At 41.6% G+C, this 24,235-nt stretch overlaps 1 protein-coding gene across 4 annotated transcripts in view; it reads left to right on the top strand.

The window, feature by feature from the left end:
• The window catches only part of pex7 (peroxisomal biogenesis factor 7), an 86,172-nt gene extending 63,425 nt beyond the window's left edge, over positions 1 to 22,747 (top strand). For all 4 annotated transcript variants that reach the window (XM_050057953.1, XM_050057952.1, XM_050057951.1 and 1 more), the window contains exons 10-11: positions 706 to 805; positions 20,833 to 22,747. In XM_050057953.1, coding sequence (XP_049913910.1) covers positions 706 to 805; positions 20,833 to 20,916 — 184 coding nt within the window. In that variant the 3' untranslated portion in view covers positions 20,917 to 22,747. The remainder of the gene's footprint in view (positions 1 to 705; positions 806 to 20,832) is intronic.
• Positions 22,748 to 24,235: the final 1,488 nt, after the last annotated feature.

The following is a 24,235-nucleotide window of genomic DNA, read 5'->3' as shown; positions in this document are numbered from 1 at the left end:
AAGCTTTATCAAAGAGGAAAGTCTTAAGTCTAGTCTTAAATGTGGAGACGGTGTCTGCCTCCCGGACCGTAACAGGAAGGTGATGAGCAAAACTAATGTAAAATTTTCTCTGCTACTTCACAGTTATTGTCTTTATTTTAAAACTGTTTTAATTAGAAGCTGAGCGATCGGTTTAAAAATACTATTACGATATTTTTAGTGGGAATCGTAGCAACGATACAATAGTATCACAATACTTGTGTGACGTATTATGTTTGTGAATCTTGTGCGTTATGTGTGTGTTTGAGAGTGCTACAGGAGATAGTGAGAGAACGGAAACGCCGACAGGTGTTTCATGCTGGTGACTTAAAAAAACAATGTGACAATTAATACTCAACGTTTGCAATATACTCATATAGAGTGTATTCATAGATATCTTCGATATACATATATACATAAAGTATATTTGACATATTGCCCACCCCTACTTCTTTTCAGTTTTTTCGTGGGGTCTATTGGCATGTAAAACAATCTGTGATAATTTCTCCTTTTCAGAAACTCAAAACTATGAAATGTCAAAATTTTCTGTTCAAAGGTTTATTTTACATTTTACCTACATTTTAAGGATCTTGACTTTTTACTGTTTAATCTTTTAGAAAGCTGTTGGTGTAATGTAAGTCATATGTGTCATATGAGTCGTGTGTGTGTGTGTGTGTGTCTTTGTAGGTTCTGGGACTACAGTAGGAACCAGCCTCTTCTGGACACTGTGGAACATCACTCAGAGTTTGTCTGTGGACTAGACTTCAACCTGCATATCCCCAACCAGGTAACACACACACACACACACACACACACACACACACACACACACAGGTTGACCTTATCTAAAGTTCACATAGACATTGCAGAGACATCGTTCTGAAACCTACCACCTGAGCTTAACCCTGTGATGACTGGAGCTGTGTTGTTGCAGCTCCTGCTTTGGTTTCCTGCAACAAAGTGGACTCAGGTCAGGGCCAGGAGTAGTGCAGTGATATTTATGGATCGCTGTCTTTAGCAAGGTGCAAATCTCGTTGTATTGGACTGTTGTGGTGAAGATGCTGCTGATACTAGAGGTGCAATTACACTCCACCAGAGGAAGGGAAATGGTTTTAAAAAGGAGGTCTGCACCGTCGCAACGTGTAGTTAAATTTCTGGCGCGGTACATGCCAGGCTACAGTGTAGGGTACCCAGCTACACAGATCCTACTCCGTAGGTACAGCATTGATTAAAGGCATTAGTATAAACTTTAACATCCTAAAAGGTAGTTCTTTTCTAGCATAACCCGACCTTAAAAGCAACGCTCTTGATTTTTTCAGAAGATTATTGTTCGCATAATTAAAACATGGATATAAACAGATGAAACAAGCTTCCTTCTCAGGATGTCTTGGCTCACTCTCAGGGACATGGAGAAGACTTCACATATTTGGGGGAAATAAACCTGCTGAGATGGTCCTTCTTGTGAAGGAACCACAGATCTGTTAAGAGACCTGTAAAAACAAAGGTCAGTCATTTTTTATATGTAGGCTCAAGGAGGACTGCACAGTCAGAAAACAGTGGTATTTATTTCTATTAATTCATGAATTTCCTGCCGACTGTCGCTCTGTATGCCCAAAGTAAAACCGGAACCGAGCTCACAGAGAGATGGATGACTGGTTTACAACGAGAGTTAGCCTTAAGACTGTGTATTTCTATCATATTCTGAATTTGCATCTTTGATAGTAATAAATAATTATTATACAAAAAGAAAATCTGCAGTATTTGCATTTCCCCGAGTTGTGTTCCAGATTTAGGAGTTTATCTTTCTTCCTTTTCTCACCTCTTTGTCCTCCCGTCAAGTCTGTGGGTGACCACTGAGTCACCGTGTCTACATCCGGTTCTCTATCTGTTTGTGAGTGTTCGCGGTAGTTCTGGAAAATGGGGCCATCCATCAAAGTGTCTGCACATGAGCAGGCCGAGGTTAACCCACACACAGTCACACGCAGTCACACACAGTAACGCAGGGCTGTCTGGCAGCTGTGCGTCGGGGTTGAGAAGCAGGGAGTTGAAAAGGCCACTTGCGTCTAATCCAGTTTTTTGGCTAATTTGGAAAGGCGGTGTCTGAGATCAGCCTGATGTCAGCGGATAAATGCGTGGGAAACAGTGACAAAAAACAAAAAACATTCTGGGATGGGCGCTGTGATTTGGGAAATGAGTGTTAAAGACTCCTCTGTGACCTGAGGTTATCACCCGGCCGTTACTACATCAGTTTGAAACTCTTCAAGGAAAGTTTAGCTTTGTTAGAACGGCTTTAAAAATGCCTGCAGCCTTTATAATGTGATATATTTTCATGTGTCCACGTACTCACATAGAAAAAGAGTGGCTTTGCATGTTTTAGCCCATTAACTACAAATGATGCATAACACCACTGCTCACCATTTTCCAAAGCGTACCATTAAGGTTGAGATTGATTTCCCACCTTCAGGGTGGATATCGGATTCACTTCATTTCAGTAACACTGTGAAAATCAACCAGCAGAGCCAGGTTTGGAAACTTTTCCACGAGACGCCAACACCCAATGATGTGAGTCGACTCAGTGGTGTTGTGAAGAAGGTTTTGAGTCACAAATAATAAAACATCAGCTTCTGGGCACTGTGAATATAAACTCTAGATCTGAGGGCAGTTTGACTTATTTGCAAGATGTTTGTTTCTGGACCCAAGTGTGTGACGGATGGACTGAACAATCGAAGTGACCATCTGTTGCTTCTGCTTGAGTGGTTCAACTTTTAAGGCAACAAAATATTTAGCTGAGCTATCTCAATCAAGTCTCTGCAGGTTGAATTTTGCAGCATCTGTGTTTCTTCCTGAAATGAATCCACATGTTGGACTGTTTCTTTTTCCCCGCCATGACTTCCTCTTGTTGCAAGTTTCCAGCAGTTTAGACACATGAGTTTGATGTCATTGTTTTCCAATGTGCAAATGTCAGAAAAAATATGCGTGCATCAATAAAAGGAATTGATAAGCTCAGAGGCGTATGATTCCAATGGACTGAACAATTGGGAACCGGTTCTTGATTCCCAGCCCTGATCACTTTGCTCCAGGCAACAAGCCAAAACGTCTGGGAATCACTGTTTCAGTCGATGAGCTAAAACTTGTAAAATCCCTGATGTGATCCTTTAAATTTTAGTCTATGCAGCATGTGAATTCTTATCTTGGACACAGTCTTTAATGCTTTTTACCTCAGACAAAACCTGCCTCACAGATTACTGCAGCTTGTCCTTGAGAAATGTACAAATCAGTCGGATGTGGAGCTGTCCCTGGTTCTGAAGCTGCTGCTCTGACAGTGGATGAGTCTGAGGATATAGTGTTTTCTTATTAGCAACAAAGCCCATATTCCTTCATCACACTGTAGTGTATTTTAACTCAATCCCACACACACCATCCTGCTGCCACTAATGCTCATGAGAGCACCAAATGTGGATTAATCCGCCGCTGAAAATAGTCCCCAACATTTGCACTGTTTTCTTTGTTTGTTTGATAAAAACTTCACTGAGCAGCTGTTTTAGGAAATTAGTGTCTTTTTATGCCTCCACGTTCGTATAGCTGTGGGAGTGGGCAGTATGTTTTGGGGTCATCCATCCATCCATCCATCCATCCATCCTATCCTTGTGAACACAATATCTCAAGAACGCCTCAAGAGAATTTCTGTCCACTTGGACTCAACAATTAAGTGATTAGTTTTTGGTGTTCATAGGTCAAAGGTCAAGGTCACTGTGACCTTTTCCGTCTCATTTGTGTCAACACCTCAAAGGAATTTCTTCATATTTGCACTAAAGTTGAAACTTGAGGATGACTGTTGTGGAAGTTCTCTGCTGCTGGTGAAGAATGAAGAAAGAGCCTTCTGCCTGCCGACAAGGTTTTTATTTTCTTTGCAAAGAAAAGGTCAATCAACACACAAGCGGTCAGAATGAAGAAAGACCTCGAGCAGGGGAAGGCCTAAACATTTATACCTGAGGAACGCCTCTTAAGGTGTGATTCACACTCTTTTGTCTGCTGCAGGTATTGGCACCGACCCCCTAGGGTGTGTTTCACACCTGGGGTATCCTGCAGGGTTTTGTATCCAGGTGGGAGGTTAAGATTCTAGACATCACAATTTCAAACACAAAAGGACCTGGTATCTTGGTGAGAAAGCGGGAGGGGGGCATCTCAGGTAGTTGAAAACACAAAGAAATTGAAATTACAATTACAATGAAATTATTAGATTTTGATGGTCAAAGGTCAAGGTCGCTGTGACCTTGCATCTCGTGAAAGCAGTATCTCAAGAACAGGTTGAGGGACTTTATTCAAATTTGGCTCAAATGTCCACTTGGACTCAATGAACGGATTACTTTTTGGTGGTCAAAGGTCAGGGTCACTGTGACCTTGTCTGTCTCATTTTTGTGAATGTGGCATCTTAAGAATTTGGTACAAATGGTCACAAATGGTTCAACAATGAACTGATTGGGTTTCGGTGGTCAAATGTCAGTAAGCGCGTTTACATGCACACTAATAAAACGATCATTATCTGATTTCTGGAGTTACCTGATTATTCAAGTGGTCATGTAAACAGCATAATCCGATAGGCTTTATCAGATAAAAGCCATTATCTGATTATGAGAAATCAGATAAACACATCTAGCTTTTTCCCCAATAGTCAGATTATTCAGTGCATGTATACCCTTTAATCTGGTTTCTTTCGGGTTTTGCTATTTTATACTCCCACTCCACTACATTTTAGAGGGAAATATTGTACTTTCTACTCCACTACGTTAATCTGACAGCTTTTGTTTCCTTTCAGATAAAGATTTTACATAAAATAATATATTTTTATATTCTCAGTGTTTAAATTGTCACTTTTATTTTATCTTACTTATATGTTATGCACTTTGTGTGACAAGTTTATATACAATACACTTGTATATTGCACTTTGCAGTACTTTTACTCCGAATCTACCCAAAGTATGTAAAATTGGCTCCACATTGATAAACTACACATTAGAATGCTCTCACATGTATTTGTTAATGATAAAAACAAACAGTACTGTAAGAATATAAGCTGTCAGCATGATGAGTGCTTTATTTTGCAAATATATGACTTGCGTACTTTTCGAGGTTTTTCAAGGATATGAGTACCTACTGTAACAGGAAGTTTGAGTTTTATGTCATGTACTTGAGGAGAAATCCAACTGAAGGACTGAATCATGTAAACCAGGTTTTTCTGATTATCAGATTATTGAAGTGCACGTAAACGCGTCAAATCGGATTATTACCATTACCTGATTATTCCCAGTTATCTGATTATTGTGCGCATGTAACCGTGCTCAGTGTGACCTTGCATCTGTCTCATTCTCATGAACACAATATCTCAAGAGCACCTTGAGGGAATTTCTTCAAATTTGGCACAAACATTCACTTGGACTACAGAATAATTTGATTCAAATTTTGGGGTCAAAGGTCAAGGTCAGCGCAACCTCACATAATATGTTTTTGGCTATAACTCAAGACGTCATATGCTAATGATGACAAAACTTCACACAAATGTCTAGCAGGATAAAATATTGAAGTGACGAAATTTTATATCTAAAAGGTCAAAGGTCAGCTTGACTGTGACATCATCATGTTTTAACGTCATATCTCAGGAACACAAGGGGAGACATTTGGTCAGATACTAAATTGGTGACTCTAATCTTGAAACTGTGCTGATTGTATAGATCTTCTGAAACTATTTATTTCTGTATTCAGAGATGTATCTCTTCTGTAGGACTCAATGGGCATGGAGCTGAGAGCCACAGAAGCTTTTACAGGTGCTCTTAGTCTTTTTATGGAATTCATTGACAACAACAAAAATATATCTCAGATTGCTTTTGCTGCAGAGTTGCCTTCACATTAACCTCTCTGCCTCCACTTTACACTTTCACTTCACAGCTTTATTTCCTCAACACGCACCTTTTATCACGAGTTCTCACACAGAACCAATAATAGCTCACTGGAAAATCCGGGTGAGGACTTTTCCAGGACGCAGATAATGACGAGGTGGAAGTGCGTACGTGATAATGCCTCATGGGCCGGGGGGTTGAAACCAAGACGTCACAGTAAACAGTCCGTATCCCACGGCAACCAATCACAGGCTGTGAAGCTGTCCCAATTGCAGAGTTCCCCTTTCCAGTCTGACAGACAGTGTTCGGGCTGCATGTACATGTTTGTGTCGACAAGAGAGATGCAGTAATGAGCTGTATTGTTCCTGTTGTTTGAGAATACGTGTGTGTGTGTGTGTGTGTGTGTGTGGGAAGAGGCAACAGCAGTAATGAGCTGTATTGTTAGTTATGTTGTTATCAGACATGTCATTACAGAGAAGCAGGCTGTTTAACACACACACACACACACACTTACAAACAGCTGTGACAGTGTTAAGGACCTTACAGTGACCTCACACACCAGATCTCTCCGCTGTTTTCAGTGTTTCTGTCCTACATTGTGTCGTCCCCCCAACCCTCTCCATCTTTGATTTTCTCTGTTTCTCACTGGCTCATTTTTTCCACCTCTTCGATATACATATTTTTTTCTATATACCGTCTTTTCTCAAGATATTCCCAGTGATATTGTGAATAAGAAGAATATAATTAATAGTAATGTAGATGGAATAATTGTTTGTTTTGTAGGCCTGTCATGATAATTACAATATTGATTTACACAACATATGTATATGACCTTGATCATCTTGCTGACCTCAGTGTTGCCCATTGTGTTGTAAGATGTGTTAACAGCATGGTTCTCCCTGACCATTATAATGTTGTGACTAAAACAATTTGCGTGAGTGACTTCCATGTAAAGACGTAATTAGATATGAATTCCCATCGGGCAGTGTGATGGACGTGAGAGACGCGACGCAAATGAAGCAAAATTCGCAAGTTTTGCGGCGCAAATTAAGCAAGTAGCGCAATTTCGCCTCACACGCTTAATCGAGAGAGTTGAAAAATCTGAACTTCAGTGACCAATTTGCGCCGCAATAGCCATTCAGCAATAAGATCCTCCGATGACGTATGTCACTGAGGGTGTACTGGCGGAAGTTCATTCATCAATTCAGAGATTTCAAGTGAGTGACACGAGTCAACACAAGAGTTCAAATTCGTTCGGTGTGAACACAACATAGGAGTGTAGCGCAGTAATTTTCCATTTGGATTCTTGGTGAAAGTCAGGCACTGCTGGGCCTTCTTGACCAGATGGGAGGTGTTTAGGATTTAGGTCAGGTTCTTGGACAGAGGTATGGAACCAGTCTGTTGGTTCATGTGCGTAGGATTCTGAGTCTGCCTGAGGGTAGGGTGGAAAACAGGTGGTGTCCAGGATGTGAGGGGTCACTCCTGATGTTAGAGGTCCACCTGTTTGTAGAAATGGCTCCAGTGGATGTCTCTTAGGTTAAGGAGAGGTGAGCTGATGATCCACTGAGCTGTTTTTATTATCCACCGTAAGTCCTTTCTGTCTGCAGCGGTGCAGCAAGAGTACCAGACTGTACAGCAGTAGGTCAGGACACTCTCAGTGGTGCAGGGGTGGAAGTTGATCAAAGAGGTGTTTAGGGTGTCTGTTGAACCTCAGGGTCTTTGGGAAAAACAGATGCTGGTGGGCCTTTTTGACCAGACGGGAGGTGTTTAGGATTCAGGTCAGGTTCTTGGATATGTGGACTTTCAGGAACTTGAAACTGGCCACCCACCTCCTCCCCACTGATGCGTAATCCAGTGTTATGTGTGTTTTTTTTTGTTTTTTTTCGAAGGTCAGTGATGATTTCTTTTATTTTTTACAACACCATGAATTGACGTTTTGTTCCCTCAACAAAAAACTAAAAACTAAACTTTACATTCAAACAGGAAGTGAACACTGGCCTCCCGGGGTGAAAGTCAGTAGTTGTTGAACCCATCCACCAAACCAAACTTTTTGCTCCCATAACTTATGTCGTTGTCTGGCCATGGTTCCCTCTGACACCGCAGTATCATGCCGACATGAAAGGACAGGGTTTTTTTCGTCAGTGTCTGACGCTGGAGGTCACTACCCAAGCGCTGCTGTGTGACACCTTCAGAATGAGACTGGCTTACGTTGTATACCCATTACATCAGTGGCATAAAATGGTCTCAAAATGGCTATGATATTGTTTACTGTAAGTATTTCTGAGTGGATATATCCTCCAACAAAAGCAGTTATTATGACAGGCTTAATTGTTTGTTTGTTTGTTGTTGATTTTTTTACACTATAACTACTTTTACTCTGTTGTACTCCCTGTAATTCTTAAGATTTTGTCAGTTCAGCACGTACGAACAAACGCATAATTGTAGAGTTAAAATATTAATGATCACATCTGGTCCTCAGAAGTCACGGTGCAGTGACTCTCCAGTTCATGTTGTGTGTGTGTGTGTGTGTGTGTGTGTGTGTGTGTGTGTGTGTGCGTGTGCGTGTGTGTGTGTGTGTGACATTGACAGCTGTGATCTACTGTTCCTTCCTCATCATTGCAATTGGCTGAGTCAGCTCTTTGTTCTCCATGGTGACCACTGACCGCAGCTGCCATGTCTCCATGTGGGTGGTTACACATGCACGTGCACGTGTGTGTCTGTGTCTTTTCATCCTCATCAGAACGACCCTTGACCTTTGTTTCTTGTACACAGGCGTGTAGGAGAAATTCTCCACTGACTGCAGTAGAGACAAACACTGTGCGGTGTCGTCTTACCTGAATGTAAAAATGTTTAGAAATAGTTTTTCAGGAGTATCTAGCGACGAGGTGAATATTTATTTAGGAATTTAAACCATGTTACGATATGTTATAGCTTACCAGTGAGATATAGGTTATCTGTGAGATATATGTTAGGAGTGTTTTATTTCTAATTGTTTTGGTAACATGAGCATTAGCACAGTAATGCTAAAATAACACGTTTTATGTGATAGTCACGGCACAGTGCAGCAAATATAGGTTGGTACAATTATAATATATGCTTTTCCAGAGTGTTCTTCCACAGGACACAGTGAGATGAGGAAGAGGGAGAGGGAGAGGGAGAGGGGGAAGACCAGGAGAGGAAGGGGGCGAGGGCGTACAGGCGGTGCAGGAACGGCCAGGCGAAGAGGTGTGTCTATTGACCCAGAGGGAAGAGGAGGAGGAGGAGAGGGTGGCAGCCTTCGCAGCAGCGCGAGAGGAATCAACAGATTAGGCTGTAGGCTAGGCTAACCATTTAGCTGTAGCTCTGGGATAACGTTAGCCAAGGCTAGGATAACGTTAGCACTTAAACCTAGCCGTCACTCGAACTTAGACGAGAGGGAAAAGTAGTTGCAAACATGAAGCCAAAATGATTTTAAAATATCAGATTGAATTACCTGTCTAGCAGAAAGCAGGCAACCTCCGCATCCCTTGTGAAATCCTCCTCCTTCAGGAGTTCTTTCCACCTGGAATAAGCAATGCCGATATTCACTCGCGTTTTGTCCCGTCCTCGCTTATCTGATCTTTTTCTTTTATTTGGTGGCGTGGTTTCCCTCTTACGGGGCAAAACATATGTGTGGTCCTCCATTTAAAGTGCGACAGAATCATAAAAGTACAAAGCAGGTTCACGCAGAAGCGCCCCGGATTGATCTTCACCTTAACCGTCACCAGTGACGGCAAGTTCTAGGCAAACGCAAAAGGCGAAGCGCGTATATCCCTTTCGGCCACTCGCGCCCTGCCTGTGTATATATAGAGAAATCATTCTAAGCCTATGAGAAAGCTTCCATTTGTATGTGAATTGCATTACACTTTAGCAAATATATATTTATGAAAGCAATAGTTGATATTTGCTAATAAACAACCACGTAAATTACACATTGTAACTTTAAATTGCAAACATTATTCCTTTCAAATCAGCCCAACTTTAATGTAATGTAACTTTAGAAAATGTAATCAGCAGTTCTCAGCAATGCTCTTAAGAGCTTGAGTTAGAGGACAGGGAAGGCCATCCACAGTTCTTTAGTGGCAGTATACTAATATTCCATCCATCCATTTTCATCCACTTATTCGGGGCCGGGTCACGGGGTCAGCGGGATGAGCAAAGTACTCCAGACTTTCCTCTCCCCAGTGATGCTTTCCAGCTCCTCCTGGAGGATCCCTGGGCATTCTCAGGCCAGATGAGATGTATCATTTCTCCAGCATGTTCTGGGTCTGCCCTGAAGCCTCCCACCAGTTGGACATGCCTGAAAAACCTCTAACAGGAGGCGCCCAAGAGGATCCTGATCAGATACCTGAACCACCACAACTGACCCCTTATGACATGAAGGAGCAGCAACTCTACTCTGAGTTCTCTCCGGATGTTTGAACTCTTCATCCTTTTTCTGGGGCTAAGCCCAGCCAGACTATGGAGGAAGCTCATTTTGGCCACTTGTATCTGTGGTCTCATTCTTCTGGTCACTACCCAGAGCTCATGACCATAGGTGAAGGTTGGGACATAGATTGACCAGAACATCGAAAGCTTCGACTTCTGGCTTCAGTGAACCAGGGCCTCAGACTTGCCCCAGTGCCTGCTGGAGATCACAGTGTGATGAAGCCAACAGAGTCACATCATCTGCAAAATTCAGAGATGCAATTCTGAGGTCTCCAAACCAGACCAGACCCCCCCCCCGCTGTGCCTCGAGATAAAATATTACAGAATGTTTGTGAATCACTGCAGGTGTGGCGAACGTAAAGCTGAGATGCAGTTAAAGACTTTTAGGGAAATGTTGTGCTGCATTAGCATTTTGTTGAAAGAACTTAAAATGAACTCACACATCATTTCCATAAACACAGCTGCCTGGTTCAGTAATCCTGACATCAGGCTAATCTGCTGCACACTCAGCGATGCCACACTATCCATCCCACTGAAGGATATCTAACTCCTCTTCTACTACTTTTGTCTTTCCTTGATTGTCTCTAGTCTCACCACCACTCCATCCTTTCTTTCCTCACATTCTTGTTCTTCCCTCCAGACTCTGTCTGCTCCTGTGCTTTAATTTCCTCCTCTGATATCAGTGCTGACATGTTCTTATCTCCTCTCCTCTTCTTCTCATCACTCCTTGCCCTGATCACTTACTCTTTCCTTTTCTCTCACACACTTCCTCCCCGGTGTGGTCTCTGGTCTTATCCAGGCGTAGCCACATGTGCCTGATGGATCACCCTCCTTAAGGCACTGTTGGCCAAACACACACACACACACACACACACACACACACTAACGTACTTACACACAATCCGGCATACAGGACCTTTGCTTTTTTGGTGTGTGTGTGTGTGTGTGAGGGAGAGATAGGATGAGGTGATAGATCATACAGGAATGCAGGATGACAACCATTTGCAAGACTGAAGGTTAGTACATTTATAAATGTTGTTTCTTATAACTGCCACAGTTACATTTGTACTGGTATGCTGATACGTGATTCTGTCCGCGGTACAGTACGACTGCAAATGGCAGCACAGGATGTTTTTGGGGTATTTGTGGTACCAATACGAAGCATTAACACCCTCTTTATGTTTATTACTGTCAACAAATCCCATAAAAACACCCACAATATGATGTCAGTCTCTAAATACTTGACAATTTTTAGATACACTTTTTGCACAAAAATACCAATTTATCTCTGATTCCAGCTTCTCAAATGTATTTTGCTGCATTTTTCTCCTATTATATTGTAAACTGAACATGTTGTTTTGTTTGGACAGAGCAAGATTTGGACAACAACATGGACTCTTGGAAATCATGACAGACCTTTTCCACTATTTTATGACTTTACAGACAAAAACAGTTAATTGATTAATCAAGTAAATGATCAACCCAATCACTAGAATAAATGTTGGCATTGTATGTTTCTGCAAACCACAGAAACATTACATTTGTATGTTATTATGTAGCAGAGATGCTAAAACTTTACCTTTCAACAGTGCTGTGGTTAATGTGTGGATAGGTTTAGGCACAAAAAAGAAAAAAAAAATGGTGCTTATGGTTAGAAAAAGATCTTGTTTTGGCTTAAAAAATAGCTTTTCATCCCACTATCCCGGCTGGAAATGCAGCAACGTCTAAATTAACAATCGTTTTTGTGGCACTATTGTTGCAGGAATTGCAGCAATATCTCGGTAAATAACAACTACTTTCTCACTTTAAATAACAAGTGCTTCTTGTGGCATTACCATGGCAGCAAACACAGTAGTGTTGATTTAAATCAGCCTCTTTTTTGGCACCATCCCGGCAGGAAACACAACTATCTCACATTAAATAACAACTGCTTCTTGTGACATTAGGGGGCAATCACACAGAAATGAGACGCTAGAAACGCGGACGCTTCAAAGACGCTTGAAACGCTGGAAGCGCTTATTCAATGTGCGCTAGACAAAAAAAAAACAGCAAGGAGTGCATGTGGGGCGGGGGTGCATGTACAACACACACACACACCTCCTGTCATCTACCTATGTCTCCCCTTGAATCTAGTGTTTCCCTCAAAGACAGTAGAGACAGTAGCTTACATGAAACTATCACGAGCTGTCAAATCAAATCCAACTTTGTTTATACAGCACTTTTCATACATAAAAATGCTGCACAAAAACTGTGAACTACGAAATAAGGTCACCAGCCCTCTCACATATCCCACTGTCTGAAAGTTAACTAGCTGCCGTCATCGTCAATTACATTGTACTCAACAGACAAATTCGTTGCGCTGCTCACACAGCTCCATGCGTGTCTCCTCCTGTGTTTGTCCAAGTACTGAGGTGTGCGTGTGTTTTATAATTCATCAAAATCAAATATTGTCAGGATAAATTTCTCGTCTTCGGATTGCATTGTGTTGTCTGTCGCTCGTAACTGTTGTGACTGCGGTAACTGACCAAACTGCCATAACTGCCACAACAAAACAGGAAGGAGGATTTGATTGGCTGCCTGGGCCAATGAAGACAATGACGAATGGTGCTACTGGCGTCTGACGCTCAAAAAGTTGAAAATATTTTAACTTTTCAGCGTCTACGCACGTCTAAAAAGAAGCGTCTACAAAAACCCGTGTCTAAAAAGACGCCGGAAAAACGCCCGTCTAAAAAGACGCTTGAACGCCAGTCAGAGGCGCCGTATCATAGGAAAACAATGGTTTTACTGGCGTCGCGTTTCTAGCGTCTCATTTCTGTGTGATCTCCCCCTTATCCTGGCAGCAAACATAGTGGTCTCAGTTAAAAACAACTGCTTCTCATGGCACTGCCCTGACACGAAACACAACAGTGTCACGGTAAAAAACAACCACTTCTTGTAGCACTATCCCGGCTGGAAATGCAGCAGTGTCTAGGTAAGAAGCAACTGCTGTTGGAGGCGCTATCCCGGCAGGAAATGTAACTATCTCACATTAAATAACAACCGTTTTTCGTCGCACTATCCTCGATGGAAGCGCAGTGATGGGTTGCTAAAAACACTGATGTTTGGTGGCTAAAAAGTTGCTGGAAACACAGCAATGACTCACCAAAATAAAAACAAATGTTGTCGTTTGTTGGTCTTAAACTGTGGTCTGCAGCTTGGCAGGCATGTCGGCTAGGTGTCACATTATCCACCATCCCCTCCACCTCCCAATGACAAAATCAGCTCATATACTGCGTCACTTTAGAAACACTGATATGATACGTACGAAACGTACAAATGTAACGAACCAATGGTTTGCAGAAGTGTACAGTGACAGCAGGTAATTGGTAGTTGCTGTATGTGGTACTGCACATTATTTGTGAGTTGTGATTTTAAAGCATTAAAATGAATCTGTTTACTACCTGAGCACATGACGACCCCTTCTTCACTTTGTCACTGGTGAAGTGTCATAAAGCCGTCACCCAAAGCCTCGTTACCATGACAATTTAACAGTGATAACAAGTGTATTGTGCTGTATGACGGCTGTGTGCCTCTCCCCTGAGAGGACATAACTGCTACAAGCTTATTAGTGTTTTAATTATTGTTGCTTTATTCATCTTTTTTCTCTTTATTAGAAATTTTTAAAAGACCTTTTAGAAGATGTGAAATATTAGTCAGACTTTGAACTTGCTTTTATATTGCCTTTAGTCTTGTATTTCCTTGTATTCCTCCTCCTTTTTACCGCTGCTCCTCCCCTCATTACACATCTTGTCATTCCTCTCTCTCTCTCTTTCTTTGTGCTTTGCTGCAGTCTTGGCCGGTGTGTGTGCCTTTCCATTACGGCCGGCTGTTAAAGTTAATTAAAGAAGGGCATTCCTCTCCTCTATGGCTGACTCACTGCACGACTACTTTGCTTACTCATGCTCTGTATGGCTGTTCAGCTTGTTGACTCACTGATTCAAAGATCGGTCAGGATAACGAAACAAGCAGAAGGACGGCCTGATGGTTCGGAGGGAGGGTGATAATGTGATGATGAAATGCATATGTGTACAGAGCAAACATACGATGTAAACATATGTTATTGAGAGCCAACCATCTGCATGTTTTCACTCCAACCAAAGAAACCGAATAAGTCAGAGCACATTAATATGTCAGATTAGAAAACAATTAAATCCATTGTCCTGGAGGGTAGTAACAAACTATGAATTTAGTTGCTTAGTTCAGAGGGTTTGTTGTCATTACTGTGTGTCCAGGGTCAGAACCACATGGTCGTCAGTGAATCAGCTAAGAGCCACAATCTAAGACCCTTACAGACCAGAGGAGTTGTTGCCTCTGTTCACCTCAGTGGGAGTCTCATGGTGGCTTTGCTGTCAGTGGAGCAGCAGCAGCAGCAGAGGAGGAGGGGGATGCGGTCGCCAACCATGAACAGGCGCAGATTCTTCTGTTTTTTGATGCTGCAGTTTGACCTTTTCAAACTTTGCTGCTTGCCGCTCTGTGACTCTGGCAAAAGCTATGTAGGATCAGTAGCAGCTGCTGAGTCGTGGATGATTGTCTCAAATAAACACTTTTCTGGCCACACTAGCAGTGGGGCCCGAGGGAGGGCAATGTCCCCTGGTTGGTTGGACCACAAACAGACTGAAACTGTTGAATGGGTTGACATAAATTGTGGTACAGACGTTCATGTTCCTCTCAGGGTAACTGTAATAACTTAAGTGATGCCTTAACTTTTAGCTTTTGACCAAATACATGAGGGTTGCACAATAATATTGGCATGTCATCGGTATGGGACGATATTGGCTTTAAAATTACTGAACTAAATGTTCATTTCAGTACCATAAGCTGTCTCCAGTGTCGTTACTATTGGCAGCACATCCAACCATCCTTACAACTGCAGACCAGCTCAGGGCCTCCACATCCAGCATCTCCACCCGCAAGATCATCTGAGTGCAGTCACCTAAATAGCTGATGGAACAACTGGTTTGCAAAACTGAAGAATTTCTACACAAACCATCAGAAACTGTCTCAGGAAAGATCATCTGCACACTAATCACCCTCACCAGGGTCTTGACCTGACAGCAGTTTTTTGTCGTAACCAACTTGTGCAATTAGGAGGCGGGTTGGATGTACTGCCAAATTCATAGAAACAATATTGTTACATCTTATGGTAGAGAAATGAACATTCAGGTTACTGGCAACAGCTCTGGTGGACATTCCTGCAGTTGTCATCATCGGCGGACACTCAGGGTCGAGTATGTCTGTCCTCCTTCTTGGTGCTTATGGGTCTTCAGGTGGGCAAAGAGGCCGATCCTGGACCTGCATATTTTGAGGCAGTGTGGGCATGGGTGGGCAGTGGCGATTGTGGGTTTGAGTGGAACCTTTTTGGTGGAAGCGATCTCCTTTCTGCGTCTGCGCTTGTCTTCTGCAGCACTATGGAGATCGTCATTATACTGCGCAGCTCCATCTCGGACAAGTTGTCTCCAGGCTGCCCTGTTTGTTGCTGTGGCCTCCCAGGTCTTAAGGCCTATGTGGCACTTCTTGAGGTTTGCTTTGATGTTATCTTTGTATCTTTGGCCTCCTGGGGCACGCTTTCCTTGAACAAGCTGCGAGTAGAGGACTTGTCTGGGGAGGTGAGAGTCGGGCATCCGAATCACGTGGCCAGTCCATCTGAGCTGGTGTTGGGCAATGATGACAGTGATGGTGGAGATGCCAGCCAATGACACGCTCCCTCACAACTTGTGACATCTGTGGCATTGTGTCATGTGATCTGACTACACATTTTAGGGTGTACTTTTCTAGGGACCATCCCAAGGCACACCTGTGTAGTAATGATGCTGTTTAATCAGCATCTTGATACGCCACACCTGTCAGGTGGATGGATTATCCTGAAAAGGAGAAATAATCACTAACATGGATTTTAACAAATTTGTGACAAAACTTTGAGATAAAAATTTATTGAGTGCATTAAAGAAAAGTCTTACATCTTTAACTTCAACCTGTGAAAAATGAAAACAAAAATGCTGCATTTGAATTTTTGTTCAGTGTACCTGCTAAACATCCGTAGGTCACCGCACATATGTTTTTGTGGCCATGTTAACCAGTTAGGTTGCTCTCACTGAATGTGCTGCAGTGCAGAGCTCTGAGCTCCAGCGCCTGATGGCGTCAGGGGGAAATACGGGGGGACAATGACAAAAGTTTAAGAGGCAGAAGTCCAGGTAGGGTCGGGAGGGGTGGTGGATGGGTACGACAACCACAGACTTTCACCCGGGAGGCCAGTGTCCACTTCCTGTAAGATTGTAAAGCCAAATCCTTTTCTTTTTTCCTAAACCCAACCACATATTTGTCAGTTGTGTCTAAGCAGGGAGTGAAAGAGACAAACACACTCACAGGCACACAGAGACAGAGCTCCACATGTGATTAAAAAAGAGCAGAGGAGCAGAGCCTCTTGCTGACCGGTGCTTCTGATGTGAACAGCCAGGCGACTGCTGGTATCTCATATTGGAGCAGACCAACCAGGTGAAATTTGATTAAGTAAAACTAAAACATTTTGCCGGTTAGGAAAGTTGATTTGAAATGTTTAAAAATATTTTATTCATGGAAAATGTAATCCTGGTGGCATAGCGTTTCTGTCTTATCTAAAACTGAGCTTCCAGGAGTCAGGGTGGAGGGTGTCGAATGTTGCACAGATACAAAGAAAACTTGATTTTTAGCCACCAGTCACAGGCTGAAGCAACCATTCAGATAACAAGTCATACAAGTGAATAGCTCAGGACACAAAGCAACAGTGACACAGCAGAGAGAGTAAACACAAACAGTGACACAGATGTTCCGGCGTGAATAAAATACATTTTTTTTAATCTTTCACTGACTTTTTTTTAACATTTTTGTGAAGCACAACCACTGTGTTACTATAGTACCGTGGACTTTAAGCCTTTTTTAACTCACACATAGAAAATACAACAGCAAACAGGTCTGTGTAACACCAGGAAAGAAATCTGACAGGTAAAATAACCTTTGACAGATTTTTAACAGCCCCTGTCTGTCACAGTGATGGAATATAATTAATTATAGCACAACCTCTGCTGACATGTTAATACATTTTCTCTGACTGAGCTTATTTCTGATTGGCTGTGCTGCCAGCAAGCCTTTAGGACCTTCACTCCCAAAATGCAAACAAGTTAAGAAGGAAAAAACCTGCAGCAGAGTGACGGACCAAGATTTCTCTCAGTGTGCATCAGGAATTTATCTCACTTCCCCAACCAGCCGGCTGCAGCTCCCTTTATGTTTCACTGTTTGACAGAACACAGAGTGGCCTAACACCTGTGACGATATAAAATAATGTTTTTAATTTTATGAATAATAAAGTGGCTTTATGGTCCTTGTGTTGAAAGTGAAGTGGAACCGGTGTTTTCCTTTGAACGCTGTGAGCAGAGGTCGGACTCATCAGGCGAGCTGTGTGTTCTGCAGCCAGGACAGATGACAGCGAGGAAGTGTGTCATTCAGATGATAGCCACGTCCACACAGAGGCATGTTATTTAGCTGATAGCCATGTCCCGCTTGATTATAGAGTGAGGAGAAGGAGGTGGAAACACAGCTGTATTTGCATCCTCTGAAATGGTTTGGAGAATAAAGAGCTTCAGACAACCGAGAACATTAGTTTACCTGCAGAGGAAATCTGTTCTCAAATCAAAGTCGTCTGAAAACAGATCTGAGTTTCACTTTGTCTTCGCTTTGTTATTGTTGGTCTGTAATTATGTTGCCTTGTGAGTAGCGCTGCAAATTATGCCCTTGATTGAATTGACAACGGTTCGGTCTAAAAGATGTCAGAAAATAGTGAAAAATGTCCATCACAATTTCCTGAAGCCTGCGGTGACATCTTCAAACCGCCTGTATTGTCCAACTGACTATCCAAGACCTTTACAGCTTGTCTACATGTGCACAGATATTTTTGAGAATTTATATTTTCCTGCGTCCCCAAAGCCAGGGATCAGCACGTCCAAGGCCCCGCCCCTTCCTGTTGCCTGGCACACAATGCACTTGACCCTGATTCCTGTCCTTGCGTATGGTGGGCCCACAGGGCGGCAGCTCCATGTTAATTATTCGGGGTGAGCCCAACCGGGCCCCATGGCCCAAGTCCCAGCCTCCAGATGCTCGCCGGTGAGCTCCGTCCCCCAGGTCTGTATCCAGGCCCCGGTGCCAATACCGGGCGAGGTACTTCAAGTTTGAATATGCTGAGTTGTCAAGATCTTCTTGAATCTCTTTCAGTCTGGCCCCTCCCCCACCACTTGGGAGACCCTACCAGGAGTTGTTAGCCCAGGACAACACAGCTCCCAGGATCATGGGGACATGCAAACCCCTCCACCACATTAATGTGGTGATTGGATAATTCTTGGATGGATGGATCTTTTCCCCCTTCTGTTTCACAAAATAATTCCGTCCATACGACCTTTCTTTTATAAAATATCTCCATCCACACAAGTATATAAAAACAACTCCAAATGCTCGCTGGCGTTAGCTGTCTTCAGCAGTCTCCCCTTGTCTCAAAGGCTAATGTTACCTTCATAAAAACACCTACTGGAGATCTCATCACTGATGATTCCCCTTTGATAAAAAGATAAAGGAACTCAGTCAAAGGTTCGAGTGATGATCTAGACATGCAAAAGTTTTCTTTCCACTCCTCATCGATAGCAGTCCCACTCAAAATTGGTACAAACATTTACTTGGTCTCAAACATGAACTGATTAGAACTTGGTGGCCAAAAGTCTGATGGTCAAGGTCACTGTGACCCCACAAAACATAAATTATGACAAAATTTCACACAAATGTCTACTGGGATAAAATGATTGTGGGATGACATTTTATATCAAGAAGGTCAAAGGTTAACATCACTGTGACATCATAATGTTCTGCATTAAACACTTCTCTGGCTGTTACTCAACGTCCTATCTCAGGAACAGAAGGGGAGGCATTTGGTCAGATACTGACTTGCTGACTCATCTTGAAACTGTGCTGATTGTTTAGATCTTCTGTGCTGCTGGGGGAAAGATGTGTGTGATGCATCTGTGTTTTCATTGACATAGATTTAAACTGTAACTTGACATGTTCGTGGTGACATACAACCGCAAGACGATAATTCTAGTTTGAATATAGTAGTAACCACTTTGCAGAGCAAAGCTTCTGGGTTAAGGTTTTATTTTCATGCTTGTCCTCTCTCTGCCATTTTCCATCTTATTTATGTGTTGGGAGGATAAATGGAGTCGGAGATTGCGCCTGAACAAAAACCTTTATGATTTGATAACGGGCGTGTAAACCCCATTCCTTCTGTGAGCGTACTAATGGTTGTGGGGAACTATTATGTTCAGCAATTAGAGATAAAAACACATCAGAACTGAGAGAGAAGCTTTAGGAGCATATGTACTGAATGTTCTCTGCTGGAAATTGTCAACATAAAAACAGCCGGTGGTGCAAAGATTGGACTGGTGCAGTGGATAAACATACATGCTTCAACGAACATAGAAAATATAAGAATATAAAACTTAAAAGATTTACAGGCAAACGATTAAATAAAAACTATAAGTGTCACAGTTAAGTGACTTATTAAAGGTGGGGCGATATATCGATGTAACATCAATTACGAAAAACTTTGATTTGTAAAACGTGCATCAGAACATCACAATAAAGTGGGCTGCACCTGGTGAAATTATGGGTTCCTCCAGACACTGAGCTGCAGCTGAAAAGCCTACAAGGTGAAAATTACTTCTCACAGGAGAACATCTGTTGTGCACACTCAAAGCGAAAGCAGAAGCACCAAAAAACAGCACCAACAGCTCCGTCCTGTTTACTTTTGTCCCCACCAAAGCATGATATATCAGAACTATCAACACACGAAATGTGTTTCTGTTAGTAGTAGTAACTAATAAAAAAATATCTTTAGAATGATCAAAAAATTAATCATTAGATAAATTGTTTGGTGCAGCCATAGTCCTTATTTATACAGTCTTACCTAAATGAATACCGTCCACTAGTTAAATTACTCAGCTTGGCTTTTTCCACAAGACAAACATGATTAAAGGTCACAGTCAATCTGCATCTTTTTGCCTTAAAACAAAAAGCGTACATTAGTGAATGATGAAAGCAAGAAGATGAATTACACTAAATGAGGGATGTCTGTTTGATACGAACAATCTTGTGGTGAATCACAGTCACAGTTTGTCCTTTGATTTTGTGGCCGCTGCTGGGAAGAGAGATTTGAAGAAAATAAAGACAGAGAAAGACAGAAGACAGATTTAGTCTGTAGAGTGGAGACCAGGGGCCAGTCAGCCATCTCTGAAACCTCAGGTTTAATCGACTGATTGTTTCAGAACCACCTGAAGCGCCAGTATTGCTGCTATGGTTACCTGCAGTTTGATATACGCCCACCTCGTCTCTGACAGTGTGTGTTGTGTTGTGTTGGCTGCAGGTGGTGGACTGTTCCTGGGATGAGACGGTGAAGATCTACACACCTGCCTGCCTGACTGCTGGAACACACAGTACAGCACCATAAAACACACGCTCATAGGTACTACTGTACTTCTGAGGACATTGGATTGAGACTCATGAATTGCCTGGACGATGGCCTTAACCCAGGGGTTGCCAAACATTTTCCTGTCCGCCCCTCCGAAATACGCACCTACCCTGCAGAGAAATTCCGCAATATTGCTGCAACAAAGACCCTTAATTACACCAACTTTGTTTTTTACACAGAACCAAGCAATGCCAGCAGAATAGCTGCCTAACCCCAGTGCTTACTCTTACATCTGCCCTTAATGTAACTCTTACCCTAAACTTAAATCTAAACCCTGAAAATAACAGTTTACCTTGTGCTGTCCCCAGATGGAAGTCCTGAGGTAGAGTCCCCACAACGCATAAAAACACACAGACACACAATAGCATATCATGGCAATACCAGTCATTTCCGTTATTGTCGACTTGGAGGATAAGGAGTATCCGGACCTCTGTCTTCCCATTTTGCGGACAGCTTTGGTAACTGTTTTTCCACTTTGAGTTAGCCGCTAACTGCTGCTAGCTGCTTTTTAAATCAGCCATTGGTTTAGTTTAGTTTAGTTTAGTTTAGTTTAGTCGCTGCAGCTATTCTTCCTGGGGTCCATGGTGGGTCGCACACATATCATGTCATCAAAACGTTACACTTGTCGCGTCCTGTTGACTCAAACTTTTTACACAGACATTGATTCGGTGCTGGTACGACCTGCACTGCTGGTTTAAAGGCAAGGCTATTCTTTACCTCTTATACAGGACAATGAGGCAGAATAAAGGTGCAACGTTGCCGCCTTGAACAGGCAGTGTAAAGAGGCAACTGACACATGTAGCTGCTTTGAATTTCCGATATTGTTGAAATAATGACAATGAATTCTACTGAAAAAAAAAGAGAAAACAATAACTGATTTTCACAGTGCTGCCATCAGAGTAAAGCAACATCCTTTCTTTTCTGAAGTTTTGTGCACAGTCTCATTTGAGTCACTTAATTATTTTATAATCTGTATTTAAAGTCGTTAAAGAGTCATTCACATCCACAGATCTACAAAGAACCAACAATTAAACTGTCAGGATTTCGTGCAGAACATTTTAACAGGGACTTAACTGAAATTAGGACCAGTCCTGCTGACATTAAAAGGAGAAAAAGCATTTTACTTAAGTACCACGTTTCAGGGAGAATCTGACACAAGGAGCAGTATGTTTGCATCTTGGTAACAAATCAGAGCAGCACATCCCACTGCAGAAAAAATAGATATGTTAAGGAAGCAGAGATAAATAAAGGTCTGCATCAAACCCCATCATATTTTCTCATATTTACCTGACACATAAACATCTCCATGCTTTTCTCACAGAGCTTCTATATTGTGCATCTATTTGTCTAAATTCAAATGGGAGCCACTGCTCTGACTGTAACCATAACTGCTAGCTGCCTAACCCCAGTGCTTACTCTAACGTCTGACCTTAACCTAATTTCAATCCTAAACTTGAAATCAAATCTAAACCCTGAAATAAACAGTTTACCTTGTGATGTCCCTCGATGTAAGTCTCCAGATAGGGTCCCCACAATGTGATAAAAACACAAAAACATACACGTACTTACACACACACATTATCAGCAGCACACTTTGAAAATGCGTTTGTGCGATGTTTCTGTGAATGAATAAGTGTGATCCTTAATATCCATGTCATTATCTGCCACTCCTTTATCTCACTGATATTCTGTAACTCGAGGGACAAAATGTCAACTGTGACTAATTTAACCCCTGAAATGTCATCAGTGTAGATATGGTGTTGATGATGATCTGTATGTGCCTTCAATAAAGATGTAAATATCACATGAAGATGATGATATCATCGAGAGAGTGGAGTAAAAAGCACATTTGTATCTCTCTAATGTCGCAGAATAAAAGTATAAAGGGGCTTTTATTTTGTAACAGGAACTGGAAAGGTTGAATTAAGAAGAAATATTTGTATATTTTCATGTCTGTGACAGTTAAAGACATTGAAACTGTAGTGAAAGTATGATCATCAAAAGACCATTTCTGTTTTCTATTTTTGCTTTTTGCTCCTATTCTTCCCAACAGGTTCAGCCACGGGGTCCAGGTTTCTTCTTAGTCAGTAGTTCAAGGTCCACATAGTTTAATACATTCAGTGTCATACTTTCATTTGGCCATGTAGTTGAGCTAGTTCGCTGTCTCTTTCAAGAAGCTGTCAGTTAGTCACTCAGTGTGCAGCAGAAAACGGCACTTCAAAATAAAAGCTGAAAAGCTAGAGTCACGTGTGGTCCAGAACTTGTGGTTCAAAATGGACCCGCAACCCACTTATGGCAGATGGGCATCAAACTATGACACTCTCTATGGACATGTCGGTTTCTGCCCATTACATGCATACAGTGTCTTTTAAAAATAAACTTTTAAAATTATGATCAGACATTTGATTTAAAAACTTAATCTCTTTGCTTTGTTTTAGTTTACAGTCAAAACGGATTCAATATGACATGTAAGTGTCACACAAATAAAAACAAAAACTGTATTTTTCTTCAGTATGTTGTATAATACTTGACACCAGAGAAATGAGACATTTTCTTCCGCATGGAAATGATCATAAAGTGTCACATAAAATCATCTTTCAGCTGTTTCTAACCAAACATCATTATAGATATCAACTTTTTCCAATCACTCTTATTATTTATTTTCTCTTTTTTTTTTTTTACTTTTAATAACCACCCAACCCTCCCTGTTCAATAGACCCCTTCCCAAAGTGAGCTGAACCACGTAACATATAATTCTATATTAAATATAAACATAATCAGAGCAGAAAGAAAAAAGGAAAAAAAAAATAGAAATGTAAATAAACAAACAAAATAAATAGGAAAATAGGTACTTAAATAAATGGATATATATATATATATATATATTATACATACACCAATATATACATATATACATATACATACACACATACACATAATAAAAAATAAATAAAATAAAATAAAATAAATTATATATATATATATACATACACATACATACACACACACACACACACACACACACACACACACGTATATAATATATATATAACATAAAATAAAAATACTAGCATCAGAGTCATTTTGATGGTCTACTAAAGCTTCCCGAGGTCGAGTAATAGCTGGCTGTGTGTGTGGTGGGCAGGCAGCAGAGATGTTAATTTCTACGGTACCACCTCACCAGAGGGGAGGCGATCGACATATTCAATTAGTGGTTTCCATTGATCATAAAATTTATTGACAGAGCCTCTCAGAGTAAATTTTATTTTCTCTAATTTAAGCAGAAATAAAACATCCT

This window comes from Epinephelus moara, chromosome 12, assembly GCF_006386435.1.
Source record: "Epinephelus moara isolate mb chromosome 12, YSFRI_EMoa_1.0, whole genome shotgun sequence".
NCBI lineage: Eukaryota > Metazoa > Chordata > Actinopteri > Perciformes > Serranidae > Epinephelus > Epinephelus moara.
Note: the sequence above shows the minus strand (reverse complement) of the source record. Positions and strands in the feature narration are given on the sequence as shown.